This window comes from Oreochromis niloticus, linkage group LG16 (assembly GCF_001858045.2).
Source record: "Oreochromis niloticus isolate F11D_XX linkage group LG16, O_niloticus_UMD_NMBU, whole genome shotgun sequence".
Taxonomy (NCBI): domain Eukaryota; kingdom Metazoa; phylum Chordata; class Actinopteri; order Cichliformes; family Cichlidae; genus Oreochromis; species Oreochromis niloticus.
Window position 1 is genome coordinate 23583279 of NC_031987.2, and position 24535 is coordinate 23607813.

General features: G+C 39.4%; 3 protein-coding genes across 4 annotated transcripts; all 3 read left to right on the plus strand.

Moving 5' to 3' along the window:
- The first annotated feature begins 363 nt into the window (after positions 1-363).
- On the plus strand, positions 364-6093 carry upf3a (UPF3A regulator of nonsense mediated mRNA decay). Of its 2 annotated transcripts, none has more exons than XM_013275292.3 (10): positions 364-571; positions 1274-1380; positions 1471-1577; positions 1810-1908; positions 2066-2176; positions 2288-2343; positions 2422-2580; positions 2679-2812; positions 3186-3486; positions 4818-6093. In XM_013275292.3, exons 1-10 carry the CDS (start codon positions 431-433, stop codon positions 5004-5006), a joined length of 1404 nt encoding a protein of 467 aa, XP_013130746.1. In that variant the 5' UTR covers positions 364-430; the 3' UTR covers positions 5007-6093. The 2 variants fall into 2 exon arrangements, with proteins under 2 accessions (XP_013130746.1, XP_005475492.1); XM_005475435.4 differs by having other exon boundaries at positions 365-571; positions 3186-3474.
- A 966-nt stretch (positions 6094-7059) lies between these two features.
- On the plus strand, positions 7060-10650 carry p2ry8 (P2Y receptor family member 8). The gene is made up of 3 exons (XM_003451587.5): positions 7060-7212; positions 8844-9157; positions 9473-10650. Exons 2-3 carry the CDS (start codon positions 8871-8873, stop codon positions 10170-10172), a joined length of 987 nt encoding a protein of 328 aa, XP_003451635.1. The 5' UTR covers positions 7060-7212; positions 8844-8870; the 3' UTR covers positions 10173-10650.
- Positions 10651-11080: 430 nt separating this feature from the next.
- asmtl (acetylserotonin O-methyltransferase-like) lies at positions 11081-19020 on the plus strand. The gene is made up of 15 exons (XM_013275288.3): positions 11081-11201; positions 11874-11984; positions 12570-12701; positions 12790-12837; positions 12945-13009; positions 13099-13163; positions 13380-13488; positions 15143-15464; positions 15535-15732; positions 17098-17260; positions 17367-17557; positions 17636-17768; positions 17854-17994; positions 18115-18237; positions 18639-19020. The coding sequence occupies exons 2-15, from the start codon at positions 11892-11894 to the stop codon at positions 18842-18844; spliced, it is 1989 nt and encodes a 662-aa protein (XP_013130742.1). The 5' UTR covers positions 11081-11201; positions 11874-11891; the 3' UTR covers positions 18845-19020.
- The last annotated feature ends 5515 nt before the right edge of the window (positions 19021-24535 follow it).

A 24535-nucleotide genomic window follows, 5' to 3' on the forward strand; every position in this document is an offset into this window, starting at 1 on the left:
TTATGGATGCTTAAACTAAATAAATGCGTTTTTCAGCCAAGTGGATAGTTTACCCTTTTTATTTATAAAATTGTTTATTTTGTATTGTTTTAGTTGTTTTTTTGTTGTTGTTGTTTTTTTACTTTTTAAAATGTATTTTATTTTATTTTAGTTGTTCATCGAGCTATAACAACAGCTCCATACAGGGAAACAACGTAAATTTCAACACAACCATAAAACCGCTTAAAAACAGAGAGAGAGAGAGAGAGAGACTTTAAAAAGGCTATAAAAGCGATAATAATGTTTGTTGATTAAATTGTTTAGTATGTGTTCTTTCGGCCTTCGGGATATCAAAGCTGTCTTTTCAAGCCTCTGTCTGCTCGCGACATCACTGTATTCTCGCGAGCACTCGGTGGCTTAACGCGGGCGAAGAGGAGGGAGATGGAGAGAGATGAGGTCTGAAAAGGACCAGATGACCGCGGGCAAGGAGAAAAGCGTCGTCGAGATACAGTTTAGGGACATCCCAAGAGAGCAGGAAAACACTTCTGGCAACCCGAAGCAGAAAGAAGAGAAGAAAGAGGTGTTTACAAAGGTGGGTAGCCGAGGTTTTCAGCCGTGTCGCATTGTTTACGCTGCTTGGAGGGGGGCAGTCATGGAGGAGACGCGGAGGGATCGTTTCAGCACCGCGGACAGCGACGAGAGTTTGAGGCAGTGGATTCACGACAATCCCGTGGATTCACTCACTTACAGCCTCCTCTCAGCTTACATGTCACGTTTAAGTCTGATTTCATTTCATGTAACGACTCTTCTCGTTGGTATTTGATGATGACATTCCCATGTAACGTTCAACGGAATGCAGATTACGACTGCTGATGATTCTCAAAACTGTCTCCGATACACTTCTTGTTTTCAGCATGCATGCCCAGTAACCCCACTTTTAGGCCTTATTATCCTTCCCGTGTTCTTTGAATCTAAGAATTGCTGCAGCAAACACTCAGTAATTGTTTAGTGTGTTGACTCCCATCACTGCTAATGTTTTATTACATCACTATATCGTGTTTGAGCCTGTTTAAATTCTTTGTTGAGTTAATAATTTCATAGTTTCAATGATTGCGCATTTGCCTCAAGTAGATCTTTGGTGTCAAGTTTTGAACAACATGAGTTTATATGGAGGGGGTCTTTGGGGTATGTATATGTTGTGCCTCTGTAAAGTTGATGGATTTATTTATATTACTGTATTTCTGTGTAAAACAAATGTTAAATAAAAATAACAAACATACGAACATGCTTATAGGTGGTGATTCGGAGGCTCCCACCAAACCTGTCAAAGGAGCAGCTAGAAGAGCAATTGAGTCCACTCCCATCTTATGACTACTTTGAGTTTTTCCCAGCAGATCAAAGGTATTAATATTTTCTGAACTAGGTGATTTAAAATTCTGTTTTCTTACAAATGTATTTATGAAACTTTGGGGTGCCGTTTTCTCTTCACAGCCTGTACCCCCACCTGTTCTCCAGAGCGTATATCAATTTTAAAAACCCTGAGGATATCCTGCTGTTTAGGGACCGATTTGATGGCTATGTCTTCATAGACAACAAAGGTACTTCTTGCCTGCTTTTAACACTTTTTAACTTTATTGCCACTGCATCACTGTTGGCACACAGGGCCACATTATTCTGCTATATTAAATGCAAATAAAAGCATGTTTGCTTTACGGTTACAGGATAATCTTTATGGGCAAAGAGGTCGCTTTAAAACTTTTGTTGCCATTGTTACTATCTGATAGCTAGTCTGTCAGTGATGGGCTGCTTTCTGTTTCAATATTTATTCAGGCCAAGAGTATCCTGCAGTTGTAGAGTTTGCTCCCTTTCAAAAGATTTCCAAGAAGAAGCTAAAGAAAAAAGATGCCAAAGCTGGGAGCATTGAAGAAGGTAAAATACATTAGAGTCTGTCCTGTTCTAAAGCTGTCCTAAATACAGTTTGTCATTCTTACATGGGTTTAGGATGTTCAGAGAATCAAAAGTGTTTTAAATAGGACACATTTAGGTCAGAACTTGTTGATTTAGTATCTGTTCCATTCTGGCTCAGATCCAGAATATAAGCGGTTCTTGGAGAATTACTCCTGTGATGAGGAAAAGTCTATGGCCAACCCTGAGACACTGCTAGGAGAGATAGAGGCCAAGACCAAAGAGCTAATAGGTACAGTAAAATATCTACATTAGTTTTTTTTCATCTGTCCATCTGCCTACTCATAGCATACCACAGATTTTTATATATTGATTAATTGATTCTTTTGTTTCTTGATTTTAGCCAAACGGACGACACCGCTGCTGGAGTACATCAAAAATAAGAAAATTGAGAAACAGGTAGGAAGGCGAAGCTATCTGCAAAGTGTTTTTGAAATGTGAAACATTTATTTCAAGCTGTCCCATCTTCCTCGACAGAGGATACGAGAGGAAAAGAGAGAGGAGAGAAGAAGAAGAGAGCTTGAAAAGAAGCGGCAAAGGGAGGAGGAAAAGAGAAAGCGGCGGGAGGAGGAGAGACGCAAGCGAAAAGAAGCAGAGAAGCAGAAGAAATTGTCTGACAAAGACATTAAAATTAAGGTAGCCAGTCAGCATAAAAATCTCATTAAAATAACCCTTGTTGTTTAGATCATGCAGTGGCGTGTAGATTTTTTTCTGTATTATTTGTGCTCCTTCAGCTCCTTAAGAAGAGTGACCGGGATGATGATGTGGATTCAGACCGAATGAAGGACAAGAGTGACACTGGAGAGGCAGACAGAGGCAAATGGGAGAAAACCGGAGGACAAATAAAGTCAAAGGACCCCAAAGACAAGTAAGGACTGTGAAATCATTAAGTCATGTTGACTGGTTTTGATTTCGGCTGACAGAATTAGATCACTACTAGTTAAAATACGGCACTCCTATGGACAGTTTTCAGACATATGTATTTACCAAAACATAAATCAATACAGTAAATATTTTGATTGAATTTACCATAACATATTATCCACAATATTTTATGTATTCTAATGGACAATCATTGATCTTTGTAGCATTAATATACAGTTAATAATTACAAATGTTATTGCAGAAAAACAAAAAAATACTTTAAAAAAGCTTCCATGATTTCTTATAATGCAAATCCTTTGCAACTAGCATTCTGGTGTCTAACCTGGTGTTTCTGCAATCTATATTCTGACCACTAGAGGTCAGCCTGAGAGTGACAAGGAGCAGCGAGAACAGCATGGGCGCAGGCAGAGAGATAAGGATCACCGTGGGAAAGATGAAGAGAGGAAACGACAGAGGCATCACTATGAGTTTGACAAGTTCATGCGGCGGAAGGATGAGACCAAATGGGGGAAGGGCTACTGCCAGGACCGAGCAAAGAAAGAAGGACACCATCATGGCTATTCCTACTGTCCTGACAGTGGAGACAAGATAGGAAAGGAGGAGAGAGAGGACCTGGGTAACAGGAAGGAACGCCTCCGAAACAAGGTGAGCGAGAAGGTGAGCATGAGAATGGGGAGAAGGCGATCGCTGATTGGTTCGTCACTAATTTGTTCATCTATCACGGTGTAGACTTGTTTCAGTTATTGATTTATGTGTGACTGTCTCCATCTGATAGTAGGCCAGCTCATGGTCCTTGCAAGCAAGCCTGGGAAAACACTATTAAATGCATCATAACCAGAGATATCATCAGTGGGTTTTTCAACTTTTTTTTGCTCCTGCCAGACTGTCAGACTTGTGAAACCCACACTGTTGCTTGAAGGCTGTCAGTTTCACAGCTTCATTTGTGTTTAGCGCTAGGTGTCAGTTAGTGCAGCCTCAGGCTTCAAGCAGAGATGATGCCAGCAGCTGTAAATTCACTACTTATTTTTGTTTGCTTTTGTTCTTTTTCAGCCACAAGGTCTTCAACCCCAAAAATAAAAATTTTTAATATCATATTGTTTGAAGCAATTTACCAGATTCTGTGCAACTCCCACTGGAATCACAAAATACTTCAGTAGAGCTTTATATGCAGCAGTTTCATCCAAAAGAACTGTAAACTCGCTTTGATGTGTATGAATAAGCAGATCCCTTGTAGAAATTGAATGATGAATGGTATTTTACAATGGTTCACACTATGGGTGATTGCAGTAACTATCCCCAATCACCCATAGTGTGAACCATTGAAATCACATATTGCAAGTAACCAGCAGACATAGTAGGTAGGCTCAGTGTAAACACTGTTGCACTTTCTCCACTAATTTTATTCTTTCCTGAAAGTCTAGTCTGGGGTGTCTGTAACGATGGCTGTAGCTTCCTGGACTGTGAGAAGTTAATGCCTGTAACCATCATTCTTTTTCATGGTCAGCAGAGGGCGACTCCTCTTCTGGGAAAAAAAAATTGATCGTTAAGAAATCCATTTTAAAAATGACATATGCCCCACCTGAATTTATGACTGAACTTTGCTAATGAATTCCTAGTCTGTACTGGTCCTTCAAACCCTTTTTAATGCAGCATGATGTTAACTGTGCAAATCATGGTCCCGTGCACAGTAGTAGAGTAAAACAATGATAATAAAGTGGCGTGGGCATGGCTATCTTGTGGTTATCAAGTTGCTGCGATATAGTGTGTACTTCAGTTTCTCAGTCAAAACTACACTTCCTTCTTCACATTCAGAAAAAACTTCAAATTTTAAAAAAAGAACATTGAAAAAATGTTCAAATGGACTCTATGTATGTAACCTATAAACATTATAAGACAAGGAAAAAGCGCAGGTATATTCTATAGCATTGTGTATTCATACCGTATGAAACTTGTCTCTCCCATGTCCCTGCGCTCTTTTCTCCCTGCAGGACCGTCCAGCCATGCAGCTCTATCAGCCAGGCGCACGCAACCGAAAGCGCATGAGCTCGGCAGGCAAAGGCTACGACTGCATCCCTGTGGGCCACTCGCCTGAACCCAGGACGGAGCACTGTTATGAGGTTGCGACCATGGCAACGGGGCTGGAGAAAGGTTTTGAGAAAAGTAAAGATGAGCAGTGAGCAGTGTGGACGCTTTAAGGGAAAAAAACGAGTTAATTATTCATCCTTCACCTAAGTTGATGGTGACAGATTTGACTGGTTATCACTGAGCTTTCAAGATGAATATACCCCACAGAGAAAGAAAAAGCACTTCAAAAGCAGCCTAGTAGTAATTTTTCTGTGGTGTGTTAGGTGTGATGAAATTCAAAGATTTGGGTGTTGGTCAGGATTCTGTTTTGGGGGTTTTTGCCTGCTCGAGCATGAAGACTTGGATGAAAGAATACCAGAATGATAGCACAACAGTGAAACAAATCTTTTTTTGTTTTATGCACTGCTCTTCCTGAGTTCTCATTCAGAGATTGGCGCTAAAACTGCTACTGAAACTGCTCTGCTAGCTACTTTCAACTTCATCAGCACTTGAGCCAGTTATGTGTCATTCTGTGTAGTGATAATATTGAAGTGTGATCCCCGTGTGAGGCAGCTAATTGGCAGCATCCATCAGTAGGTTACTTGTGAGACCATTGCCTCATCCTCTGCATCCTCTATAGTTCTCAGATCATGTATATTTTATAATGCTCCTATAGATTTTATGTAAACTAAGAATATTGTAACTAGAACGTACAGGCAGAATGCCAGGCAGGAAATTTTGTGTGTCTTGTAGTGTGTAAAAGCGAGCGAATGAGGGGAAATGTTCCATTTTACTTGCGTGTCTTAAATTTGGTCCATCCTATTTTTCAGGCGTCTCTGTCTCTACAACAGAGATCCTGTTTTTGCGTGTGAGCCAAGCTTTGTACTTGATCACCCAGGAGCCAAGAAGAACACATTCTCTACATTTCTATAAAGTATTTCCTAGAAATAAATTATGTAAAATTGCAAAGTATGGCACCAATGGGTGACCACTATTAATTTTTTATGCTCTTTGCGTGGTTTTCTAATAAAGCCATCAACTAAATGTTATGGGGAAGCTACAAATATTCATTTAAAAAGCCTTATAGTTTTGTTTTTGTTTATGCATGTGTCCCAACATGAAAACTGTAATACCTCTTGGATCATTTTGTTGTTGCTTTAATTTTCCATAAGTGTGAGAAAATAAAAAGACTAAACCGTTTATTTTTTCTGTTAGTGTGGTTGTCTAACAGTTTGGGTGAAGCCAGATTTACCTGTGCATAATATGCATTAACAGTTGCTAGTTATGAGTCATTACTGTTTGCATATGAATATAGTTGGTATTCAGTCGTTGCAGGAAGAGTAAAGTTGGTGAAGTGAGACTGTTGAAGGCTGGGTCGCAAGTGACATTGAAGAAAAGTTGCTCATGCATTTTGTTTTTGCCCTTTCTTCAGAATAAACTCAGAGACACAGTTTGTCATCTTTCCCCCAGATAAAGCAGAAGTATCATAATCAACAGGAAACCAGCAGAATAAGAGCACACATGTACACACTGTAATTCTCATGAACGTGTGGAAAACATGCATTCTCACTCACAAGACTCTTAACAACTGTAATATCACACTCTTGGGTATATGTTCACACTTTCATATCGGTGTTGAAGATGGCAGTTGGTATTTACTCAGACCTAAAAACTTTCTCACGATCCCTCTTTATAGTTTTTAGTTCTTAAACTTTGTTATTTTTGCTCAGCTTTTGTTCAGATGTTAATTTATCCCCCCCTTCTCCTCGCCACACACTGGCATACATGTCACAGGTTTTAGTTTATGCCTTCTCTCTTCTTTATAATCTAACTTAATGAGCAAAAGCGAAAGAGACACTATGACACTCTGGGAACTCCCAAAGACTTTCAGAAGTTTACTATAAATCTGTACAGAAACATAGTTGGTTTTACATTTCCAGTCTCATTTCTTAGAAGCTCTCAGTAGAGTTCGGTCACACATTGTTTTACTAAATAACTGATTACACAGGAGCGCCATAGTTATTATGGCGAACATGGGAAGGAATAAGACGGAACATGGTTAGTAAACGTGTGCTCATAAGCTTGAGGTGAGTCACACATGTCTGCCTTGTTGTAAGTCATTTCCAAGACTGAATCTAATGGGTGGCCGTTAGTGCAGTTGGTAGGATAAAGATTGTCACATGATCCATTTCCTGCGATTCTGGCACCATAAGTTCAAACCCCCATTTCCTTAGCAGCCTTCCTTAGTCACAATATCTGTAACCCATCTATAACTGACACTCACATGCCAACTTGCGGCTTCAGCGTGTGTTCGCAAAGGTGAGTTCTTAGCTCTTGTATACAATACGCATTATTTCCTAGTGTGTTACAGAATAAAAACGAGCCCAATTGTTATTGTTATTATTTTAGATGGTTTGTATTCATTTTTACCTTTTCACTAATAGTAGATTCAACATGATGTTTTTTTAAAAATACACGTGCTTAAGTTAAAAGTTAAAAAAGGAAACGATTGCGATAACTTCGACCCGACAACAGTTTGAACAGATTTCATGAGAGGCAATGTGAGTGAGTTTATGTAATGTTAAAATATAATTCTGAAGAACATAGTAGTAAAAATGTGCCATTATAGTGGTATGAGAAATAGTTTTTAGGAAATTAAAAAAATTTTTAAAAAAAGGGTAAGTTACCAACACGGTGTTGTCGTCACTAACAGTAACAGCGATGAAGTAATAATGTATTTCCCATTGCTTAAAACTGAAAGAAACTTTCAATGACTCAAAGTTGGTGGTCTGTAGATTTCACCTTTCTTTGTAATGTGGTAACTTTGTTCACCACGATTGCCATGTGGGCTATGGTGCGTGAGGAAAAGTGCTTGTATTCACTGCTTTTGCTGTAGTGTTCATCGTCTCGCCGTTTCAGTTTACAGTTTTAAGGTTTTTAAGGATATTGTTTGCTACAAGTTACAAATCAGCTCCCCAGAGCATTTCACAAGATTGAAAAAAATAAGCCATAGCAACAGTTGGTACTCTGCACCACAAATCATGCATACCTTTTTCCTGTGTGAAAACTCCACCCGACACATGTTGCTGCTCGCACGCGAACATCAACACAGAAATAGATTCCTGGAATAAGGGCAAAGGTATTTGTTTCACACCTTGAGATCAATCATTTGTGTTTCTGCAGCAAAATACTGTTTGTAACAGCACTTCAGACAGGATGAGAGGGGTTTTTTCTTCCCTCGGTCATTCATTTTGATGTATGAGAAATACAGGACATCAAGATGTGCTGCAAGCTGTCAGTGCAAACAATCCCTCCAGCTGTACTTTAAATTGTGTATGCAACTTTATTAATACTAGTGCTAAGTTTAGTTGATTTTGACACTTTGGTCAACAGGACATTTCTGCACTGATTTATTTCTTTTCTCTTTTTTTAGTTGTGCTGTGATTTTCATTTGAGTTAAGATTGTGTTTACACTTTCATTGTTGGGAATGAGTGATGTGGTTTCCAATGTTTGTGTGGGCGAGAGCAGTATCGGTACTCATCCATTCGGAGTGCTCATCCATGGCTGCTCTTCAGATGTTAACAAAAAGCTGTTATCATGTAACCAAACAGGGTACAGCACAAAGGAATGGTGAAATGGAGTAATTAATTAAGCTTGGTTACTTTGGCCGGGTACATTAAATTTATATGACTTACTCAAATGTAAATATTTCACACTCACAATAAAAAAAAAAAATTCTGACTTGCCTTGTAATATTAGAGGCTACTTTCAGCTGCTTGATTTTGATTTTTGTTTTATTAAGCAATTGGTGTGTATGCTTGTTTAGGTAAATCCAACATATATTTTTTTAGAGTGTAAATAACATTTCTTTACTTCCACCAGTATATTGTGAAAAAATTGACTTGTCTTCTGTGAACCTCACAAGGCTTTTCTGAACCCTTGCACACAGGTGACGAGAGACCGCTCGCTTTCAAACATGACGGCGAATTCCAGCAAACTAGACAACGCCACGATAAACTTTCTGCAGAATTCTGGCGCCGCCATCTCTATCTCTACTTTGTACATATTCATCACGGCCATTAACTTGGTGGGAAATGGCTTGTCCATGTGGCTCCTCCTCTTCCGTACCTCTCCCAAGTCTCCCTCCATCATCTTCATGATAAATCTTACCCTTACCGACATGGCTCTCGGTGCTGCTCTGCCCTTTCAGATCTCCTACCAGCTCCAAGGATATCAATGGAATCTGGGACCAAAAATGTGCAGGTACTTTTTATTAAGCTCAGACATTAATGTGACAGGTATCTTGATTAATCTGCAAAGAAAACTTGAGTTATATAGATATATGAAGTTATATAAATGCGCCACAGCTATTCTTCTGCTACACTTACACTGATTTTATACAGATATTTCAAGCGAGACAGAGCGTGACAGTCTTGATGCTATGAAAGTAGCCACATCTTTAAAAAGAAAATATATGAAAGTGTAGTCAAGATTCACTTCATTTTCCTGAACCTGTTATTATTTTTGCTTCAGTCAGCAGTTACACAGAAAACATCTCTTCTTTTTTCCCATTTACAGTTTCCTGACCCTCGTTTTCTACTCCAATATGTACTGCTCCATCCTTACAATGATGGCCATCGGTATCGACCGCTATCTGGGCATTGTCAGGCCCATGCTGTTCAGGCGGATCAGGAAGAAGAGACTGATCGCTTTTATCAGCTGCTTCGTCATGTGGGGTTTGGTCCTGAGCACTCTGTATCCACTGATGACAACAGACCTGACGTATCACGTTCCTCAGCTTAACATTACAACCTGTTTTGATATACTGAAGACAGAAATGCTTCCATCTGTGCCGGCCTGGGCAGCCTTCCTCTTCAGCATGGTCTTCCTTCTCTTTCTCTTTCCGTTCTGTGTGACATCATTCTGCTACATCAGTGTCATACGCAAGCTGGCCAGTGATTCAAAGACATCCCAGAAAAAGAGAGCAATCCGTCTGGCAGTTATTGTTCTCTTAGTCTTCACTTTCTGCTTTGCTCCAAACAACATCCTCCTGCTGATACATAGCGTGCTGAGACTCTACTATAAGAAGTCTATCTACACAGCCTACAAGCTGTCTCTGTCCTTCAGCTGTCTAAATAGCTGCCTCGACCCATTCATTTACTACTTTGCATGTAAGGACTTCAGACAAAAGTTGAGAGAGATAATAAATCTGCAGAGTTTGAGCAGTGGAGATTCAATGAAGATGGAAAATAAAGAGACTTTGTACTCTGCGCAGTGAGGTCAAGAATGAGCACGGAGAAAGGTGTTTTTGAAACCACAATCACCACAGCATAGAGCGAGAATGGGTCAAAGGGGAAGAAAGACTTGAGAAAGGAAGCATGAGTGAGACATACATAGCGGGTTACTCTGAGTCAGAGAAGCTTTTTGTCTTGACTCCAATCTCAAAATCATTTATGCCAGCTGGGTTTTTTTGTTTTTGTGTGTGTGTATAACAGAATAAATGAACATGAAGAGCAGCTCTGTGTCTTGGGTAACTAGTTATCATCCCTGCATTAGCTTTCTATTTATTTTAAAGAATTGATCATCTCCTTACAAAGCACATTTGTAATAGGTGGAAATCCTGTTTCCCCTCATTCTTTAACAAATGCTGTATTTGTTAATTGGATTTTCCAAGATCAGATCATGAGCTGGAATAATCCCAATCCACAAAAGACAGACCCCCACAATCACTCGGGCACAAAGAGTTACTGGCAAAAGCCTGGTGCCACAAGCCACAGGGCTTTTGGCACCCCAGGGGTCCCTTGTCCTTGCGCCACTGCACCAGAAATGGTTTGGCTGACTGACAGGGATCTACACAATCTTATGCAGGTTGTTTTAATGATGTAGCTTATATGTATATATCTATATTTTAACAAACATCCATATAACAGTTGTTTTTAGAATTTATGTAGCATGTGCAATTATGTAGCATAAATCAAATATGTTGTATGAGCCGCACTGTTTTTGACTTTGTAACAACGTATCTCATTATTTTTTTAAATACCTTTTCTCTGTACTTTGTATGTATATATATATATGTGTGTGTGTCAGTTTCTGCCATTATATAAATAAAATTGTTATTATTATTACTATTACTTATTTTATTGTTATTAGTAGTAGTAAGTAGTAGCAGTAGTTTACTTGTGGAACTGGTGTGCGTTTCTTGGAGACGCCTACTTTATATACGTCATCACGCATGCGTCGTGACGCTGGCTCGTAGCAGCAGGCGGGTTCTGCTGTCAGTTTCCTGAGTTGTACCATTGTACAGGTAAGAGGGACAGCTGCTATATCCATGTACTATAGTATAATAGTGAACACATGAGAGTGTCACTTTGGGGTGAACTCGGTCGCCAAACGTCGCAGTAACATTTTGTTCACTCGTGGTTATTTTTTTCCTTTTTCTTCTCGCTCCGCAGCTTTAAACTAGCCACAAACTAGCACAAGTTAGCTCAAATGAATTAGTGTTGCTAACAGCAGGCAGATCTTTAGTGTTGTGAACTGTGTTCGTCGAATTTCCTGACGCTGTCAATGTCTTACTTGTGTAAAATATACGTGTTGTGTAATGCTACGCTACTTACGCCCGCTGCTTTCTAAAATGTGAAGTTGTCTTTATTCACTGACTTTATGCAAAAAAATCATTTCCTAAGGTGTTATGCAATTGAGTGGGGATTTCTCTAAAGTGCTCACTGTATTCTTTAAGATCATTGTTAATTGTGCGTAAACACAATACATCCTCGTGTTATATATGCTCAGAGGCGAGAATTGTTCTTTCTTTAAATCTTAAAATACAGTTTACAAACACAACTTGGATGCTGTAAAATACATAAATAATTTTTTTTAAATATCAGAGCTATTTCATGTTATGATAAAATTAGCTCTGATATAAGGGAGCTGCTGAGGACACATCTGTAATGTTTAACTCTGTTCAACTTATTGGCAGTTCGACCTGAAGGCCACCATGGTGCTGAACCCAGTCATTTCCAAGCTTGCTGGTAAACTGGTTGTGCTGGCCAGCGCTTCTCCTAGAAGACTTGAGATTCTCCGCAGTGCAGTATGCGTTTTCCTGATTATTCCCTTGTTATTCCTTATTATTCCGTATATTCACAGAATGTAGTTTGAGTTAGCACAATAGGACTGAGTGTAAATGTGTAAAACCCTAGTAGGTAAAAAATCATCTCATCATCATCCCTGACATGTAGTCTGGTTCATTATAATGGATGAAATAGAAGGAAAAAGGGAGAAGACATTTGATTTTTATGTTCTTTAAAACATGGCAGTTTTATGGTGTTGGTTAAAAATTAGCAGTTGTATTAAAGTATAAAAAGCAGACAAATCCACATTAAGAGAGCAGGTTTACATAGCAAAGATTAGAAAAAAATAACAGAGTTCAAACCAATCATTGGGTACAAATTGAAGGTCTTTATTTATTTGACACAGCTAGAAAAGCCGTGTCAAATAAAGACGTGTATAGCTAGTCATTGAAGAACTACTTCACACTTAATTTAAAGGATTGTTGAGTTAAGAAACCCCACACTGACTGGATTTTTCATAGGTTGGTAAATCTGATAAGAGTGGTGTAAGTCCTATTAAATATAACAAGTGTTTTGTTTTTGCTTTGTCCTCTTTTATCTGTCAGGGTTTACGTTTCGAGGTTGTGCCGTCCTGGTTTAAGGAAACCCTCGATAAAGGGCTTTTCAAAGCACCTTATGAGTATGCCGTTGAGACAGCCAAGCAGAAGGCCCTGGAGGTAGCCAGGAGGATGCCCTTTGTAAGATAAGCTACTTTTTTATGACAAATAATAGAATGTATCCAGTCAGATATCATCACTGAGAACACTTTGTCTTGATTTGCTTTAGAAACACCTGAAGACTCCAGATATAGTTATTGGGGCTGACACAATTGTGGTAAGACAGAAAAAAGCACAAAAGTAAATTAATTTTCTTAATGGCTACTGTAAAAAGCTTTTTGTATGTTTTTCTTTATTCACTCTAGCCACCTGTTTATTTCACAGACTGTAGATGGCATGATTCTGGAGAAACCAGTGGACAAACATGATGCTTATAGGATGCTGTCAAGGTCTGTGTCAATGGGAAGCATTCAGAGTTAACATTAGAAAACCATTAAATGAAAAAAGATATCATGGTGATTTTGTCTTTCTCTTCCAGTTTGAGTGGTAAAGAGCACAGTGTATTCACTGGTGTAGCTATTGTCCTCTGCCATGAAAAAGAAAGTAAGTACAGACTCAGAAACTGTCACACTTGTACTTTATTCTTCTGTAAAATGAAAGAAATTCAGAAAGAAGCAGTTCCCTATTACAGATCCCTAGCACAGATGTTTTTAAGCAAAAATAGTAAGAGAAATATTTCTGCCATAAGTATGTAGAAGAAATTTATTGGGCAATTCTGTCTTGCGACTCTTTTTTCATTTCTTCAATGCTGCCTTCAAGATGAAGAAGTCGATTACCAGCTGATAGATTTCTACGAAGAAACTAAAGTGAAGTTTGCTGATCTCTCAGAAGATATGCTATGGGAGTACATTAATAGTGGTGAGCCCATGTAAGTCTGATCTTTTTAACTTTTCACATTCAGGGCTCGCAAAATCGCTAGCCCGACGTCCCGGGGCTAGCGATTTTTCCAGTCGGGCTACCAAAATCTACCTCAGCCCTGCCCGTCGGGCTATCATAGGAAGGAAAATATATGTCCATGCTTTTGCATTCTTTCGAAAATGTAGCTGAGTAATTATGTCATTGGCATCGATGAGCCTCTGTCAATATGTGACATATTGAAATCGCGTTTGAATTTGTGCTTGTTTTTTGCTTTCACTTTCACTTTGCGATCGCGCGAACGGTGTGTAGAGAGCGGCAGCACTGATTGGTGAGTGACGATTAATTGCGCACCAATTCCTCTGACATCGTCTTATCACTCATTAGCTTACTATTCAAACGTGACAAGTGAAATCTCCCACAGCAAGCTTAAACATGTGAGAGGTTGATTGTGCAGAGAATCGCTGACCGTTATGTGTGCGCGTGTAAAAGCAGCAGGATTTACGCCGGTATTGTAGTTCTGCTGAGCCAAATAAGACAGGTCAGGGTGAAGAAGGGGCAGCCAATGAAAAGCCTACCACAAAACGGAAAAGTTATGACAAATCAGACTATGAGGCAAGAAGAAAGCTCAGCTTTTTTGGTTTCATGGACAAAAGAATTTATGTGGCTGGAATATGACGAGCTAAATAACATGATGTTCTGCCAGGTGTGTTGTGAGTTTCATTTCATTTGAGTCGACAAGCGCCTTTGTAACTGGGACCAGTAATTTTAAGAAAGACCCCATCAGAACCCATGAGAAACGCAAGAAATGCATTATTGCTCAGTCTGCAATATCTTTCCCAGAACAAACAGCAATTGCAAAAAACATACTAAAAATAAACCAAGCACAAGGAGAAGTCCTGAAAAATCTTTCAAAAGCGTACTATGTTGCAAAGAGTGAACTACCATTGTCAAAATTTAGCAGTCTTTGCAAACTTCAAAAAGCAAATGGCCTCGATCTTGGTTCCACTCACCTCTTACCCTTGACTTCAGTGGAAATTTCAGATTCAGGATCTGACACAGACTGATTTATGTTCTACACAGTTCTTACAAGTTCATAGAAATTTCTGTTCAATTAGAAACAAGTATTTGAGTTGATGATTGTAATTTTTATACAGTTGTTGTGATTTGTATTTTAACAATTTTCTGATTAATTTTTGTTTCCGTTACAATATTATACTTTAATGTATAATATTGTAAAGGAAACAAAACATTAAAAAATTGCTCTCTTTTTTATTCGGGCTACTTAAATTTATTTTGGGCTACCAAAAACTGAAGAGTGCCTGCCCGAAGGGCTACCAGAGATTTTGAAATTTTGCAAGCCTTGACATTTGTAACAGTTATTGTTGACTCTTTCTAAGTATTCGATCAATGGAGGTCATTTAACTGCTTGTGAGTTTCATGAACTTGTTGCTTTTTGGACTTTGATGCCTGATTTTGTTCCAGCTGTGTTTGCCTTGTCCCATTTGACACGAGTCAGCAAATTATGACAATTCTGCTCAGTTCAGAAATAGTGTGCAAACTGTTGCAGAATGCATCCAGTAAACAGCTGATCGTTTACAGTATGTGTTTATTGATCTTTGCCTACATGTGTTTGTACAAGTGAAATCTTTCTGTGTGTGTCTCAGGGACAAGGCTGGTGGCTATGGCATTCAGGCTCTGGGTGGCATGCTGGTCGAGTATGTCCATGGAGACTTTCTCAATGTTGTGGGTTTCCCCCTCAACCACTTCTGCAAACAGCTAGACCTTATTTACAATTTTTGTACTTCCTCTTTGAAAAGTACGTCAAGCCGCAGCGACAGTCTCGCCACCTCAGTACCCACCCAGCCCCCCTCCAGCTCACAGGCTCTGCTCAGCCACAACTCCTCATCCATTCCCAGACCAAGCAGCCCATGTGACAGTCAAAGACTCCACACCCAGATCACCCCCACAGCCAGTCCTGCCCATAAGGTTTGTTTTTATACCTCTATAACGAAAATCTGTCGTCTTTTGACACAATTTATAGAAAATCTTCTCATAGGTAAAAAGAGAAGACAGTGAAAGTGAAAGTTCACAGACGTTGGTCAATAGCACGTCTAAACATACAGACAACAGGAAGGTCAAGCTTCATGACAATGCAACATTACCATTGGTAACAAGAAGAGGCCAGGTGGTTGAACCTACAAGAGGAGACTTGGAGCGAATCTGTGAACTGATGGATGGATTCAAAGCCTCAAAGGTAATAAGTGCCTTTGTATAAAAAAGTCCTTTCTGTAGAAGACCTGTTACAGAAAAAATGTCAACTTTATGTGTGTGTTCTTTGTGTAGTTGGCTTCCACAAGATGTAATGAGTAACGTAGTTAACTGCATCTAAAGCTCACTATTTTTGCACAATAAAACTTCCACTCTATACAAGCAAATCAGTAAAACCAATCTGCGGTGGTTTTGCACGGAGATATGTGCTGACATATTTCTCGATACGTTTATGTGACTTCCTGTGTACCCTGCAAGTTGCCTGTGAAGCTCGAGGTGACCACAAATCTCGAGGACACAGATTAAAGCAAATAATAAATACAGGTTTGTGCAAAATATTGAGCTAAAACACATTTCTGGGTTTTCGAAGTTAAAAGAAGGGAATTAAAAACCTTTTGGTAAACAAAACTGGAACAATTGCATTTAAACTTTGATATGTAGTGCAATACATTCTCATGTGCAGAGTGTTTCCTGTGGTACCAGTTCCCACACATCACTAAATCTCAGTCTTTCTACCCACGTATTTGTATTTAACAGCTGTCAAGTTGCTCTTCTTCCATTAAATGCTGCTTATTTTAGTTTCTTCCAGATAAACATTTGGTGGTTGCTGTCAAAAATCTCAGTTTGAATAGTCCAGCTTTTCAAATGACTGTCAAACTCAGATGTTGCTTTACTTGCTTACGAGACTGTCTGACTAAAGTTCACAAGTTTCCATTTTGAGAAGGTAGCACTGCACAGTAGAAAATTATTGCTGTGTGCCAAATCTATTTCTGAAAGTCATTGTCAGGAAAAAGGAGCATTTCCTCTCAGGTCCTGAACTGCTTTGGCTTACACCTAGCAAATCAAGTGAGGCTTTCTAAGTTCTGAATATTCTGAATGATTGTGGTAAAATGTGAAAAAATAGAAAAAGTGATGACAATAACGCCTTAGGTTATGGTTATCAAACCGTTACAGGCAATCATAATGTGTTATTTAATGCATGTTAGAAATCCAGTTCATTCATCCATAACTATGAGCTGGATGTGGGACACATCAGCAGACTCTGTTTACTTTTTTTACATTTAGCACACAGATTGGTGCTGATCTTGTTGTCTGTCTCTAAAGAAAAGAAAGTAAATAATGAACTAGAGAACAATAGTTTTTAGTTGAGATGGTAGCTCACTGCTATGCAACTGTAGTGGAATACAGTAAATAATGCACTTTGCTATGAATAGAAATGTTTGTGTTACTATTTGAAGAACCAGGAAGCATATGCTTTCGTTATCTTAACAACAATCTCACATCAACATAAAAGGGAAAAAAACCAAACTTTGTTTCTGCACTCCCTTCTACTTTTCCAAAAACATTGCAGGCACTTTTTACAGCATCCAAGTTGTGTTTGTTTGACCTGCTACATAGCCGGCCTGGGCTGGATGCAGCACAGGTGGCCCAGGAGATCAAAGCATCTGCAAAGGGGACTGAATGTCTGCTGGAAGCCTGTGTATCTCTGGGATTGTTGAAGAGCACAGAGAAAGGTTAGCCAGCGCTCTTATTAATTGCGTCATGATATTTTTCCCTTGCCTTCAGCAGCAGGCATTTAATACTTAATTTGGAAATATCTTGCTGTCACTGTGTTGTTAGCATGCCAAAAGCCAGTGTATGAGAACGCAGATCTGGCCACAGATTTTTTGAGGTCAGATGCTTCCTTTTCACTGCACGGCTACCTTCAGCACTGTAACGAAACCATGTGGCCACTTTTCTCCCACCTTGAGAGTGCTGTGCAGGAGGGCACCAGCCAGCGTGAGAAGGCCTTTAGCAAGCACATGCTTCAGGTGGCTATCTCTGATTTCCGTGTCATATATCTGCTGTGCAGGTGAGAGCATATTCAAACTCATCTTCTCTCTTTAAAGGCTACTTCCACCAGCAGTCGGGAAGGCAAACTAAGATTCATGAAGGCCATGCATAACATTGCAAAAATTACAGGGAAAACCATAGCAACGGCATTTGACCTCTCCACCTATAAGTCAGCCTGTGATCTCGGAGGTAAGAAAAGAATGCAAAACGTTGCAGCTTGTCATTGAATATGAAACCACTGTTCTACATCTTTTGTCTTAATTTGCTGTCTCAGGGTGCACTGGTGCCTTGGCTTATGAGTTCACCGAAGCTCATCCTGGATTGTCTGTAACCGTGTTTGACTTGCCTGCTGTTGTCGAGTTGAATGAATTTTTCCGTCCACAGCACCCGGACAACAGGGTATCATTTGTAGCAGGTCAGTTGTTTTCTGACACTGAATGATTGTTGGATCATGTTAGACAGAGTGACAAATATGCCAACAAATTCTACTCAATCTGTGATTAATTTGAGGGCTTTTTTTTCTCTTTATGATCAGGAGACTTTTTAAAAGACGAATTACCCAAAGCAGACTTGTATATCCTGGCGAGGATTCTTCATGACCTGCCTGATGAGAAAGTGCATATACTGCTGAGTAAAATCGCAGATGCATGCACAGCAGGTTTGTAAAGCTATTTTCACTCATTTGAGTACTTATCTTTACTGAACAGTTAATGTCAGCCAAACATCGCTTCAAACAGAAAGCGTTTTGTTTATGCTGAGCATTATATTCTCATTCTTCGCAAGCACTTTTTCTGCAGATGCTTGAAACTGATTTGACCAATTGATTCTCATGCTGTGGTAAAACGATAGGTGCTGGTTAGTTTGGGTTTAACAATGTCTTTGTTCTGAACCGCTGTTGCAAAGAGCTCAATGTTGAAAAAGACGAAAGCTTAAAGCCAAATCAGAGTGCTGCCTTGCCTATGCAATACTTTTTTTGTGGAAACATTATAATGTAAAGAGCGAAAAGGGAGTACAAATCTGTTCTCTGATGTTCTGTCTGCTTATGTATCATGTTGCTAGGCTGTGGACTCCTGCTAAGCGAGATCTTCCTGGATGAAGACAGAAGGGGCCCCAGCCGTGGGCTGCTGCAGGCCCTTAGCATGAGCGAGGGGAAACAGAGGAGCGCAACTGAATATAGCCTGCTTTTGAAGAGCCACGGTTTCATCACAGCGCATATCAGACATACAGACAACCTCCTGGATGCCATGCTGTGCATCAAAGCTTAACACTACATGCACAGTATACATTTTGGTGTATGCTGTAGGTAACCGTTGCCAAAATCAGGACTGTGAGTCAGGACTGTTTTTTTTGTGGTTCTTTAAAACAGCTAGCTGATAACAAATAAAGACGTCTTTGTTTTAAAGTGTTTCATGTGTGCTCTTTACACACTTATAATCCTGAATGTGTTTTAAAATCTCACCTGTAAGATCTCGGAATTGTTGAGCAAACACGGAGGTCTGTGTGACCCTAAAGCTTTCATAAGCATTAAAATGCATTTAAACTTTGCAAACAAATCATTGTGGCTTTCAGTCATTTTACCACAATACACAGGGGTTTTGTTCGTGTTTGTTTGCTTGAAGAAACACTGGCATGTCGAAATGGTGATACCACATTAAAAAAAAATAAATACAATATCCGGTTCATGAAAATGTCAAGCTTTAAACATGGGTTAAAAAAAGTGCAAGTATTACATTTTTTTAATCTGGTTAGGGTGGAGCTAATTCAAGCAGAGTATGTTGAATACAACAGGATTCGTTGTGTTATAAAATATATTTTATGCTATTGTGTGGAGTAGAGAAACTGTGGCTGCCAGTTTGAGCCTGCTACTTCTTTGGTATAATGCATCAGAGCCCTTATAAATTACTACTAAAATAAAAGTATCCTTTGCAAAACCTTAAAAAATAAGTCTCTTTTTGGTGGCAGTTATTCTGTAAAATGCACCACACCCCGATCACAAGGTCCAGCAAGCCAGCAGACATCAGATCTGACAGGCAGTACAAGTTAATCCTAAAGCAAGCCGTTTTTTGTGTTTGCCAGTTTCATCCATGCTTCAAGGCTTGGGCAGTCTTTTTTAACTGGCCTTCTGGTGGCGCACCCACTGGTTTGAAATGTTGGCAGGGAGTAGCCACTCAGGTCAAATGTCATTAGAAGCCTGTGCCAGTCTGCAGCTTATTTTCTTTATAATGAGGAAAATAGTCTGTAGCGCTGCCTACTTGTGTTTTTTTGTTGCAGTGAAAGGAAAAAAATCGGCAGTACCTCATGTCATCTTGCTCGGACTGAAATCTGTGTGAATGGTCTTCATTGTCTCGGAGTGTTCGGTGTGGAGCTGCCATACCAAAAAAACTTGGGGTGTTGTCAGCTGGATGATGGCTGCGGGTGGAGCGTGTGCATCTGACCTCTGAAGTGTCATGTCCTGATGATGTCTGGATAAAATGGTGGGAGATGATTAAAGAAGAAACGATAATGTCTAAGTGGGATGTAATTTTCGTAAACAGATGGATTTCCCCCAGCGGCCATGACTTAATGTTCGCATTCACTCAAAGACTCCGAAAAGCATCAGTTATGTTTTCTTTATTTATTTATTAACGGTCCTGGTCGATGGATCCATTACACGACCCTCATTCTCTTACCCCGAAAAACTGCTACACCCCCCTGACTAAGTGGAATTCAAACTTCAATCTGTTCCTCTCTTTCCTAAAGCGCTTTTGCTTGGAATTTAAATCACGCTAATGAACAGACAAATACATCAAAGCTCTCACAAGTTAAACACAACATTTGGTGGTTTCGACTATAATTGCCCTCTAAAAAAATAATGACTACACTTTCATCCTCTGACATTAATCTCTAAATAGACTATCTTAAACGCTAAGTGACACTGGATATCGTGGAAACGTAACCCAAATATTTATCTTGCAGTTGAAATGAGCGCTGTGGTTTAGTTTCCTGCTGTAGCCGTAAATCTCCTCAAGATGGCATCAAAAACCTGAAGAACCCTTCTAGAAATGTGGCCACACACTCTCTCACACACACACTTACAGATTTCCCTGTTTGGTTGTTCTTTCCAGCAGCACACGCAGATGCAGATGCAGATGCAAGCTTATAGGCATCATTAAATGACAGCTAACTATGAGAATCACACCTGATTTTGCTAAGTTTGGGAACTTGATTCGACTTTTATGCATCGGGTTGGCTGGTATAGTGTCTTAATCAAAAGAAGCTATAACACCAACCCTCAACTCCTTGCAGATTTACCTCTTGAATTTCAGTTTTTTGGCAGCGGTTGAGGCAACCAGACAGCTGAGGGGGAATATGTGGGAATATCTCTGGCCATGATAAATAGCGCTTATTCTTTGTGACACAGAAAGTGTCTCTGCATTACTCTTCATTTTGGAACCCACTCTAAGTATTTTCCTAGGAGGGTAATAAGGGTGGTCATGTTATTCATGGCTATTTTCTTGTCAGTCTGGGCTCAGGCTCTTTGTGACATCTAACTGATTTCCATTACTCAGATTTAGTTCTTTGGATGGGGAGAGACAGAGGGAGGGTGGACTCGAGTTCAAATATGACACGGAGTGTAAATCACATGAGGTTTTATTGTGAATGCCCACCAAATGCACTATATACTTACAATACTTTTCTTCCATATTGATTATGAAAGCCTGTGTTGATTTAATAACTCCAGAACTTATATTGCTTTCCCGAGGAGATCCTTTGAAAGACAACTAAGTGAGACCAAATGGCTGTGTAGTAGGAGAATGTCAGGCTTGTGAAACACAGACGAGTTTCACAAATCAAAGCGCATAGTCTGCTAGCCTGTGTTGCCTTAAAACATGATGAAGCATTTCCATGAAAGGATTTGCATACCCGTTCGCTTCCAGTGTCCCAGCTGCACCCGATCACCCTCAAATGCCTCAACTTTTGTGTACCGGTATCAACAGCTAAGACTCTGCTAGGCTGTCTAATGAAAACCATTCAAGTCAATCAAGTTTACCAGAGACCAAAGGCCAGTGTAATTTGGGAAAATTGCTGAAACTCCAAAGTAATCTTCTGTAATGCGATCTTGCCTATTGAACACTGGCTGTACTGTACGTGTCGGATAAGAGCTCAGTCATTTTCTTCAAATGCAGTCCTGACAAGCAGCATGGCTGTCCACCTGCAAGTAATCATCATTCTAGTGTTAAGTGCTTTGATATTAAAATGACTGATTTAAGACCATTTGCTGCTAGTAGATAGCAATTTCAAAACACTTCCATATGTTGATAGTGAGGATAAGCTGAGTTTGTGAACCGGCCGGGCTGCGTGTTGTGTTTACTGTAGTAGAACAGCCAGGAAAAACACGCCACAGCTAAGCCATAACTTTAGTTTTTCAGTCTTTCAGCTGAGAAGGCAGACTTTACATTTTACATGAATGATGCAATCAAAGCGGGTTAAAGAATAACATGGGGAAACTTTCCTAAGATTTAGGATGTTCATTTCTAATGTAAACTTGTACGTCATGCAGTTTGTAACCACATGGGGGCAACGTTGGCTAAAGGAAACCTCCGTGAAAGAGGAAGAATTTTTATCAAGTTCTACTGTTTTGTTGATGCTTTTATCAAAGTGATGGGAGAAGACAGTCATTCTGACTGCTGGGGTATTTGAAAATTGGCAAATATCTATGTCAAACCTTTGTGTTATCTTAGCTGAAAAATAAATAGCATCATTGTTTATACCCAAAGCCTTTCTGCGACTTCGAGAAGGATACGCAGAATCCGAATAGCTGCATGCAGAATAACAAACATCCTCTAATCAGTCAGTTTTCTGAATTGCCTCTCAAAACTGAACTCATGCTCGGGCACCTGTTTCAAAGAACAGGCTTGTTTATCAAAGTCCTCCTCTGTCAACAAACAGAATAAGTGCGATGATGGTTGGCTCCTCAACCCACATCTGATTTCAGCAAATGTGCAATTGTTCAAAGTGAGTTGTGCTTCATTGATTTGTTTCAAGGCAGAGGAAAAATAACCTCAGGGCTTCTACCAGTTAGAAATAACAATGGAGTCCTTCATTGCTGTTTGTAGTTTTGCTGGCCTGACATCAGTAGTAGAACATGGAGGGATTTTCACTGTGAATTTAACGACTAGCAGGGACTCTGTAAAACACTACTTTGGGGTTTTTTATTGTATCAGATCAGTAGATTTTTACAGTCACTTTACTCCAGTGTTTCAGTGATTCTGCAGAGATTTTGAATTGATTCGTGTCTAATTTTCTCTTTAGTGCTTTCATGACTTTTTTATTTTTTGCTTTTCTTAATTTGGTAACTTTAATAATAGTTTAACTTTGGTATGTTTGCTAATTTAATTTTTTTTCTTCCTGAGAGTTAGAACGGAAAATCAATACCACTCTCATGCCTGCGCACTAAGTTGAAAGCAAGAAAGACTAGCTTAGCTTAGCGCAAAGCCTGGAAGCAAGGGGAAACCTGTAGACTGTATAAAGAAGACAGAATCATTGTGAAGTGCTATTTTTAAGCTAGCAAAGCAAATACAAATTAAAGATGCATGTAGCCACCATCCCCCAGTAGTTAATCAAGTCTTGTTGTAAAGCCTTGAAAACAGTGTTTTGGCTATCACCATCATGGTGTTCTAAATCTATGTATAACAAGTGGCATGCTCAAAGTGATTTGTCATATACATATATATATATAGGCACAACCTAAAGCACACTTTCATAGCAACCATAATTTTAAAAAAAACAACATAATTTGAATATACAAAAAAACAAAAAATTAGTCACTGAGATAATACATTATTTAAGACGTCTCCTCCTGCTGACTATTAAGTTATTGTCATGCTAGGAGTGGTTGGAGGCTGTGGCATGACCATGTGCAATGACCTTGCGATCTCATTACCTTTTAAAATGGTTGCTTCGACGGCAGGGACCAGTGTGCTTGTGATGATATAGTGATTAAACACCATTAAACGATTTTTCATTTAATTAAACCCGATGAATCAGAGAAAATTGCAAATGTGTTGCATTCTGTTGCAAATATCTACACACATAGAAATTCTGTTTAACATTATATTCAAGCCAGAACCTCAAATTTGAAACAAAAAGTCAGGAATTCCACGACACATAGTGACATGGTTACTATGTGTCATGGTTACTATTCCCATAGGTGCTCGGCAACTTAGCTGTCAAATTAAAATTTTATCAGAATACAACTGTTTGGCAGCACAGTAAGTTGAGTTCCCTACTACAAAAAGATGTGTCATAGAAGTGTTGCACTCATAAGCTTATGGTGATTCAGACTGATTGCAATCTGTTGACGGTTTCTTTATAAGTTAGACAGCAAATATTTGCAAAGCTTCTCCAATTTGACTGAGAAATGCTTGCAGTGATGTAAATTTGTAATTTGTGCAACTTGTAACTTGGAATGCAATTGTTTAGAGACAGGTTGCCTCCCACCAGGTGACCTGTGCAACTGCCTTGCGATCAAAAGTGATAACTTAGACGTTGAGGTTGTTTCATGCTAAAACTTTGGGCAACCAGTTGGTTGCTGCAACTACTTTTAATTAATTTGCAAAATGAAAACAAAATTGCATGAAATCACCTGGCAACCACAATTTTTTGTTGCCATTCTATTTTTACCCTAGATTGACGGAGCAATTTTAAGAGATGCAGGCTTAAGGTACTTCTCTATTACCTTCACATTTACAGAGCAGGAAGCCATCTTTGCTATACAGTCTATGGGGAGGGAGTCACTTTTCAGACAAGCCTTAAGTGTCCATATGAGACCTCGAGTTACCTGCTTGGGGAAACCGAGCCCTGCTTAAATGAAATCTAGTAGTAGTAATGCCAAAGCTATGAGTTACTGCATGTAGATCCCTCTTACTTTATTTTTATGTTCCCTAAACAAACAACCTAATCCAGTCTTATAAGAT

Bases quoted from the DNA above. Each gene is read 5' to 3' on its own strand.
- asmtl (XM_013275288.3), top strand. From the start codon at position 11,892: ATGGTGCTGAACCCAGTCATTTCCAAGCTTGCTGGTAAACTGGTTGTG. The intron at 15,733-17,097 runs GTAATAAGTGCC...AAAACATTGCAG, and splicing joins ATGGATTCAAAGCCTCAAAG to GCACTTTTTACAGCATCCAA. The intron at 18,238-18,638 runs GTTTGTAAAGCT...TCATGTTGCTAG, and splicing joins CGCAGATGCATGCACAGCAG to GCTGTGGACTCCTGCTAAGC.
- upf3a (XM_013275292.3), top strand. From the start codon at position 431: ATGAGGTCTGAAAAGGACCAGATGACCGCGGGCAAGGAGAAAAGCGTC. The intron at 1,578-1,809 runs GTACTTCTTGCC...ATATTTATTCAG, and splicing joins TGTCTTCATAGACAACAAAG to GCCAAGAGTATCCTGCAGTT. The intron at 2,344-2,421 runs GTAGGAAGGCGA...CTTCCTCGACAG, and splicing joins ATAAGAAAATTGAGAAACAG to AGGATACGAGAGGAAAAGAG.
- p2ry8 (XM_003451587.5), top strand. From the start codon at position 8,871: ATGACGGCGAATTCCAGCAAACTAGACAACGCCACGATAAACTTTCTG. The intron at 9,158-9,472 runs GTACTTTTTATT...TCCCATTTACAG, and splicing joins CTGGGACCAAAAATGTGCAG to TTTCCTGACCCTCGTTTTCT.